Source organism: Squalius cephalus (genome assembly GCF_949319135.1).
Source record: "Squalius cephalus genome assembly, chromosome: 4".
NCBI classification, from domain to species: Eukaryota; Metazoa; Chordata; class Actinopteri; order Cypriniformes; family Leuciscidae; genus Squalius; species Squalius cephalus.
This window is the reverse complement of record NC_137125.1, coordinates 30,390,000-30,399,050: the sequence shown is the minus strand read 5'-3', so window position 1 is coordinate 30,399,050 and position 9,051 is coordinate 30,390,000. Positions and strand designations below refer to the sequence as shown.

General features: G+C 38.9%; 1 protein-coding gene across 1 annotated transcript; it reads right to left on the bottom strand.

Annotated features, from left to right (window-relative positions):
• Positions 1-6,989: 6,989 nt before the first annotated feature.
• LOC307157674 (piggyBac transposable element-derived protein 4-like) lies at positions 6,990-8,597 on the bottom strand (the record flags this gene model as incomplete). Its single annotated transcript, XM_079869601.1, has 1 exon — positions 6,990-8,597. One exon carries the CDS (start codon positions 8,595-8,597, stop codon positions 6,990-6,992), a length of 1,608 nt encoding a protein of 535 aa, XP_079725727.1.
• Positions 8,598-9,051: the final 454 nt, after the last annotated feature.

Below are 9,051 nucleotides of genomic sequence, written 5' to 3'. Positions count from 1 at the left end.
AATTTTTTGGAGCTCAGAAAAACATGCTGTTTTAGTGTGTGCCCTTTAAATGCAAATTAACTGCTGCTGCCGGCCCAGGGGGCGGAGCCTCACAAGCTCGCGCTTCAGTCAGGACAATCTCATCTGATAATATCAAAACAGAAACTCTCAGTAGCGGTGTTCATTATGACTCGGAGTCGGACAATAATGCCCACAGAGCCAGAGAATATATACTGTATGGAGATAGAACAGGTATAGTTTAGCTTAATTATGGTTATAACTTATTGGTCATCTGCTTTTATCCACTATTAATACAAGCCTGCTGTAGCAGACCTCGTCCGAATGATGACCAAAATATACTGATGAGTTCAATGAAGTTTATTGTACATCACACAAAAGATGAAGCGTTAGTTTTACTCCAGAAAATCACTGTAAGAGCAGCTAAATAAACAGTATAAGATGTGAGCATTTAAGTCTTATCCATAAACTCTCTCTCTCTCCATTTCATTATCATGGAACATACACAGCGAAGTACACAAAACACTCGCTAGAACTAACAGTAAACAAATATATACACACCTTTTCAGTCTGTGCTTAATAAACTGGTACACTGTAAATCCGTAAAACTATTCGATGAGCTGTCATAAAGTGCGCGCTCTCACTTTCATTTCTGCTGTGATAAGTAACGTTAGTCCTGTCGCTCCGGAGACCGTGAGCTGGATCACAAACAGTACAGATCCATCCTCGAGTAACAACGAGAGTAAATGAAGACTGCTATGTTCATTCTTACATCCAACAACAAAACACCTCAATCGCTTAGGAGACATTCTTGTCTACAGCTGCTCCGGCCTCGAAACAATGGCGGACTCTGTGTCCAGCTCACTCAGGGCGGGTCTATGCTCAAACTGAAGTGTCAATCAACCGTCGTGGGAGGGGCCTGTGCAATTCTACGTCACATTGCATAGAATCTGAGAACAGCTCGTTCTGAGACAGTGCTTATGATTTATTGAGATTGTAAAAAAAACACTGGGTGGATTTTTATCATTCTAGGGTGGTTTTGCTCAAACACTGCCAACACACATTTATGTTCAAACATAATAGGCATAATAGGTGCCCTTTAAAATGACAAAAAAAAAAATATATACAAAAACATAACTACATAAATATACACACTTACTGTTGTAAGGCTTCTTTAGTCCTTCCTTCCACATAGAAAGTAATGGCTGCCTGAACTAACTGGTCCTGTTCCTCCATGGTAGTGATATGCCCCAGGGACCCCAACAAGGACAGGCTTTCTGCAGCTTCCATAATGGCATCTCTAGTTGCTGAAATATCTCCTGTATCACTGATCTTTGTCATGTACAGTTTATTAGTAGAAGCAGGAATTTGTGATACCTTCACCATTGGTTTGAATAATTAAAAATATTATGTCATACCTTTTTTAATTTTCACTGCAAATCCAGATCTGTGATTTCTTCAAGAGTGGGTGGTGATGATGATTGTATCGAGCATAGGTTTTGGTAAAGCCTCTCAGAAAAGGAAGAAGGAAACAATCCTCCATGTACGAGTGCCACCGCAATCATTATTCCATATACTCTGTGTTATTTTAGTGTTGAATTAAATTAAAGTGTTGAAAAACAGAACAAAGAGCTTTTTAATTAGTAAGACTGTGGGAAGTATTTTGCATAAGACAATTATAAATTCAAATCTACATTTGAAAACAAAGGCATAAATATAATTTCAATTTGTTAAAAGAGCAAGTTAAACAAGGAGAAAATATGAACCACGGCTACTAACCACGGCTATCCAGAGACAAATTATTTTTGTTCTGTGACCCTGTAAAAAGAGAGCTATCATAAGGAGTCTGAAAAACTCCTGTTTAAGACAGATGGCCTAGCATATTGAATTTATATGCAGCACCCAAATGGCCTGCCAGCAAATCATTTACAGGACATTAATAATCAAGTAGGAAACTTCCACTTACTCGTTAGTGTCATTGACATGAGTAAAATCTGGTGGGCCAACAGTCCTATCCAAGTCCCCAAATGAGTTGTTGTCATGCATGTTTTCTTCAGGAACCAGTGTGTCGTGACAGAACCATTTTAAAAACCAAAGTAAACTCCTAAATAGCATTTAATTAGGTTCTGAATTTCATAGTTATATGAGTCTCACATCAATGTCTGTGATGTCAATTACATCATCCCAGGTTACAAAAACAGTGCAGGATTCATTGATGTAATCAATTATTCTGCCCGTTGTCATACTCCTTATTGGTGGCACTCTGGCCCTCTGGATAGAGAACACCTCTGTTGCCATCTCATCCGAGCCGACAAAGTCAAATAGGTGTTTAAAAAAATATATTTAAAAAATACACAAGATATTAAAAGCAGAACACTGCCCAGGTAACATTGCCTTGTAAAATTGTTCAGTTTAAAAATAATCAAATTATATTATTGATGTTAGTAGCCTAGAATTTAAATACATTAAAGGTGTGCATTTTGGTAAATTAGGAATAATGGTATGAAGTATTCTGATATCTTAACCCAGTTTCTAAATACCTGAATTACTTTGATTAAACACAACATTTAGCTCAAGGTATGGTAAATTTACAGTACCTATGGGAGTAGATATAGAGCTGACCGATTTAGCACTCTACTGGCTTTCAGCACAGATGGTGAAAGTGGAGAAACATTAAGTCTTCTAATTTTTTTTTTTGACAATCAACCCTGGCAAAATCAGTGCTGCCCAGTCTCGGAAAAGCAGTTTTTTCAGAATATCAAGGAACTCCTCAGCCGATAGAGACACTGGAACCTGAATTTTTTTTAAAGATTCCGCTACAAAAAATGTGCATAAATAAAATCACTATAATCTAATTATTTTTGCAGTATTCTACAATGACGATTTATGCAAATTTTAAAGTATCATACCTTTTGGGGATGGAATGTTTCCAAATCAGGAAGGAGGAGGAGGCCAACTCTGAATGTTACATGCCGTGTTTGCACTACTAACAGGGTCAGAATTCTGTCTAAACATCCTCAGCCTGAAAGAAATGACAGAAAAAGTGCAGATTGAAACTGCAAAACCGGAAGTATAATTACTTAGACAATGTTCCCAAATATAAATAATTTTAGGCCATGTTTCTGGCCAAAACAGGCCATGTTTCTGATTTAACCCTGAAATGGCACACCTGATTCAATTAATGAGTAGTTATTAGAGTAGGAAGAGTTGAAATTAGTCAATTAATCAATTAGTCAACTACTCATTAAGCCTTTAATTAATTGAATCAGGTGTGCCATTTCAGGGTTAAAACAGAAACATGGCCTGTCAGGGGGTCCCTGCAGGAGAGGTTGAGAACCACTGCACTAGAGTCAAGTTTGAAAAGAGTCTAAAATTTTCAAAGCTCAATAAATTGTGTTTCTCTAGAATCTTGCAATGGTGGTACCGAAATGGCTTTTTATCAAGGATTTTTATAGCCTGCTTATATAATGATTCTATAGGTCTAATGGCAGATTCACTGGCCTGTCCCCAACAGGTGATACAGTACGAAATATGTGAAAAAAATAAAGCATGCATAAATATTTTGGCTACATCCATAGGGAGGGATGATCTAACCTGTCTAAAGTTTGCCAAATTATATTTTATTGTTTTTGTCATTTTCTTGATATGTTTCTTGAAATTAAGATTTGAATCTAAAATTGTATCAATTGATTCATTTTTAATAAAAATGTCTGCAGTTTGAATCTGCCCCTTAGTTTTACAAAAGAACATACCTTTTGTCTTGCTGATATTCAAGGTAAGACAAGATTCTTCAAGCCACTCAACAACACCTTGCATGGCATGATTTAATTTCTCAACTGCTAGCTGAGCATTTTTTGTGTAGAACATTGCATAGAAACTGTGTCTATTCCTCGTTTAGTGAGATAAAATAATAAATCTACTGCAGTATCGAGAAAAAATCTAATTGTTATTAAAACAGAAAATCTCGCTATTAGTGAACAAAAACAATTTCTAAAGCTAGGTCTTCTAAACATTAGATCACTCACACCTAAGGCAGTTATTGTAAATGAAATAGTCACAGATAATAGCATCGATGTACTTTGCCTTACTGAAACCTGGCTTAAACCAAATGATTATTTCGGTCTAAATGAGTCTACTCCATCAGGTTAGTGTTATAAGCATGAGCCCCGTCTGATTGGTTGTGGCGGCGGTGTTGCAACAATCTATAGAGATATTCTTAATGTTACCCAGAAAACAGGTGACAAGTTTAATTCGTTTGAAGTACTTGTACTAAATGTTACGCTCTCAGATGTAAGAAAAAAAATCCCTATTATCTCTAGCTTTGGCTACCGTATATAGACCGCCAGGGCCTTACGCTGATTTCCTAAAAGAGTTTGCAGATTTTCTCTCAGTTGATCTATTGGTCAACGTCGATAAAGCATTAATTGTTGGAGATTTTAACATACACGTAGATATTCAAATGATGCGTTAGGGACTGCGTTTACAGAATTATTAAATTCCTTCTGGGTCAAGCAAAACGTCACTGGTCCCACTCATCGTCTAAATCATACACTCGATTTAATTATATCATATGGAACCGATCCAACCGATATAGATATCATTCCACAAAGTGATGATGTCACTGACCATTACATGGTAACTTGCATATTACATACTGCTGTAATATGTCATGCGGCGCCGCGTTATCGACCAGGCAGAACAATCCTTCCATCCACCATAGATAATTTCTCAAATTGCTTATCTGATCTGTCTCAGCTGCTGCCTGAACCTAAACAAACAGATGAACTAGAGAAACTAACTAGCACTATGAGCACCATTCTCTCTAGAGCACTGGATATTGTTGCACCCGTTAAATTAAAAAAGAGAAGAAAAGAGAGAAACCCGTAATTTAGAGCGTAAATGGAAACAAACTAATTTAGAGGTCTTTAGAATCGCGTGGAAAGACAGTATGTCACGTTATAAAAAGGCCCTAAAAGCGGCCAGGGCTGAGCACCTCCGCAAACTAATAGAAAATAGCCAAAATAATCCAAGGATTTTATTTAACACCGTGGCTAGACTAACAAATAAACAGACGTCACCTGAACAAAATATCCCGTTACAGTTTAGTAGTAATGATTTCATGAACTTCTTCACTGAGAAAATAGAAAGCATCAGAACCACAATTGTAAACGTTCAATCTTCAATCGTGCCTTATAATTCAGCCTCAATTATCGCCCCGCAAGAACAATTACAGTGCTTTACAACTATAGAACAAAAAGAGTTAAATAAACTTATCACTTCATCTAAAACAACAACATGTTTATTAGATCCTATACCAACTAAACTACTGAAAGAAGTGTTACCTGTAGTGGAAGAGCCTCTCCTCAATATTATTAACTCATCTTTAACTTTAGGTCATGTTCCAAGAACATTTAAATTGGCAGTTATAAAGCCATCCTGTGCATGGTGAACAGAAGTTCTCCTTTGAGTGTGCGGTAGAGGTTTTCTTGTAGTGGATTTCACAAGTGTGTGTGTGCTTTGGAAGTTTTGTTCCAAGAACATTTAAATTGGCAGTTATAAAACCACTCATTAAGAAATCACAATTAGATCATAATAACCTAGCAAATTATAGACCCATTTCAAATCTTCCATTTATGTCTAAAATATTAGAAAAAGTGGTGTCTGCTCAACTGGGCTCTTTCTTGCAAGAAAATGACATCTATGAAAAGTTTCAGTCTGGATTCAGGCCGCACCATAGCACTGAAACTGTGCTCGTTAAAATCACAAATGATTTACTTTTAGCTTCTGACCAAGGCTGTATCTCAATACTAGTTTTACTTGATCTTAGTGCTGCGTTCGATACTATAGATCACACAATACTCTTAGATCGACTACAAAATTATACTGGTGTTCAAGGACAAGCATTAAGCTGGTTCAGATCATACTTATCTGACCGCTACCATTTTGTCTATTTAACCCTTAAAGACCTAGAACATTTTTGGGGCGCCTGACTCACCTGTACTTTTCTTTGTTTTTCTAACCCATTCTAGCAGCAAGCATCAAGTGCCATATATCATTTTAAACAGGAGAACCTAAAGTTTCCATCTAGCTAATTTAAAGTCCCAGTTTTACATTTATTTTGTCAGAGAATTTATGAAATTAACAGGATTTTAAGAAAACCGGCAGCAAAAAATGTGGTGTTTTCAGTGTGAAATCAAACAGAACTTCCTGAAGTTTTGTTTTTTTCCTTTAGAAAGGTTGTTTTAGACTTCCAGATGAAATTTTGTCTACATGTAACAATCCCTCATCAAGATATAGCCATTTATTATAATATTATTCTAGGCGTTTTTGAGTAAAAACAGGTGCATTACATTTACTGACAATGTAGATGTGTCCAAATAAGTTCAGGGAGTATAGTAAATAGAAAAGTTGTTAGATTACAAGAGAACACTGAAGCAAACATTTTTCTTCAGAAAATTATATTATAATATGAACATGAACAACAAATGCAAACAATATAACAAGTAGTGACAACTGTGCAATATAAATACTAACAATACAATATACAGAGTGTAAATGAACAAATGGTTCAAATAATCTTCACAAACTAAATACAAAAAGAAATAAACAGTGCAAATGAAGAAACGGTTCATTGAGTGTAATATACTGAGTGCTAATGAACAAATAGTGCAAATAATCTTCACAAACTAAATACAAAAATAAATAAACGGTGCAAATGAAGAAATGGTTCATTGAGGGTAATATACTGAGTGCTAATGAACAAATAGTGCAAATAATCTTCACAAACTAAATACAAAAATAAATAAACGGTGCAAATGAAGAAACGGTTCATTGAGTGTAATATACTGAGTGCTAATGAACAAATAGTGCAAATAATCTTCACAAACTAAATACAAAAAGAAATAACAAAAGATTCAAACAATCTTCTCAAACTATATACACGTTACATAAAATAATAACCAAACTGGATTGCGTGACGACAGTTCTAAGGTTTATGTGCCACCTTGTGACCCCCTGCTCCTATGCCACTGGCTGAAGCAGTTTCTGTGGGCGACAAGACACAGGGCCACATCACACCGTGCGCACTTCCAAATAGTGCGCTTCTTGCAGAGCACGCAGCACCGCCGGCCCTTTGTTGCTGTGTCTGCTGACCTCAGTCTCTCAAATGAGGAATTTCCCTCCTCCTCTTCCTCCACACAGGCCAATGACTCAGGTAGGCACTGTGGCGCTCTGGGTGGCACATCACTGCCTTTTGGGACTCCACACAGCTCTGCAGACAACTCCTCCATGAACTGGCTGTGAGACATGGGCACAGTCTCTGATGTCCGACACATCTCTTTGTACAAAAGATAGCTGTTGGTTGCAGCCATGTCAATGAAGTGGTACAGCAGTGTCCTGTACCACCTGTTGGACCTTTTAAGAACAGAGTAATACTGGAGGAGCTGGTCAGAAAGGTCTACCCCTCCCATGTATTTGTTGTAGTCTAGCACACAGCAAGGTGCTGTGATGCTTTTTTTCTGCCACCTCTCAGTTTCCTTGCTGCGCACATTTCTGGTGACAGTGCCTCCATCAAAAGCTTGGTGTATTGTAGAACAAACTGACACTTCTCTCGTGTCCATCCATTTGACAAACAACTGTTCCTGATGTCTGATCCATCGGATTGAACCCCTGGGGCTCCGTGATGTCAGTGCATTGTTCTTGGTGTTAGGTGTATTCCTGCGTGAATCACGGAATGTACCACATGCAACAAAACCATTGGCATACAAGTCACTAAAAAGTTTTGGGCTTGTATAGAAATTATCAACGTATAAATGATAACCTCTGCCCAAGAATGATGAATCCATCAGGTTGTTGACAACATCGTACGAGAGACCCTGCCCTGAAATGAATCGGCTCTTTCCAGTGTAAATGGAGAAATCGCAGGTGTAGCCATTGCTAGAGTCAGCCAGCACAAACAGCTTCACACCCCACTTAGTTGGCTTGGCCTTCATGTACTGTCTGAGCCCAATTTTAGCTTTTGTGGCCACCATTCTTTCATCGATGGCAATTTGCTTTCTAGGTTGCCAAAATGCCTTGCATGCATGCTTTATAGTTGTGTAAAGAGGTTGGAGACGCTGGAGAGGATCATACTCAGGGGTGCCCTTTTTCCGGTCATTTACAACGTCATGTTCTGGGTTACTCATGTGAACAGTTCTGCTAATTGCCATGAACCTATCTCTGGCCATGATTGTAGCAGGGAAGTGTACACTTAGCTGCGATCCCTTCCTCCAGTAGTCTCTAACTTTTGGGAGTTTTACAAGTCCCATATAAATCATAAGGCCCACATACTCCAGAAAATTGGCAGGCTGCAGCTCTTCCCAAACAAACTTCTTCCCCTTGTCATGCTCCTTTTCTGCATTCATATTGGAGTTGTGACAGATTATCTTGACAGCTTTGTCACTAAAAAACTGTCTGAAAATTTGTGCAGGAGAGTATGTCACACCCACAAAACCCTGTAATCCAGGGGTTCTTTTTGGGAAAAAGGATGGAAGCTGCTGGACATTATCTGTCACCTCAGGTCCATTCCACTCAGCTCCTGGCTCATGAGATGTTGTGTCCATTTCTGCTCCACTGTCTCTTCCCCTTCCTCGCCCCTTTCCTCTCCCTCTCCCTCTCCCTCTCCCTCTCCCTCTTCCTCTTTCTCTCCCTATCAGGGGGGCTGCTATGGAGAAAGGATTTGGTGTGATCCTCTTTCTCCTCTGCTGGCCCTCTGGAGGCCTATTCCACTCAGCTCCTGGCTCATCTGGGGCATGAGGTCTTGTGTCTCCCTGTTCCCTTCCTGCTCCACTGTCTCTTCCTCTCCTTCTCTCTCTGTCTGTCAGGGGGGCCGCTATGGAGGGAGGATTTGGTGTGACCCTCTGTCTCCTCGGCGGGCACTCTAGAGGCCCATTCCACCCAGCTCCAGTCTCCTCTTGGGCATGAGGTGTTGTGTCTCCCTTCCCCCTTTCTACTCCATTGTCTCTTCCTCTCCCTCTTCCTTTCCCAGTCAGGGAGGCTGGTATGGAGGAAGTATTT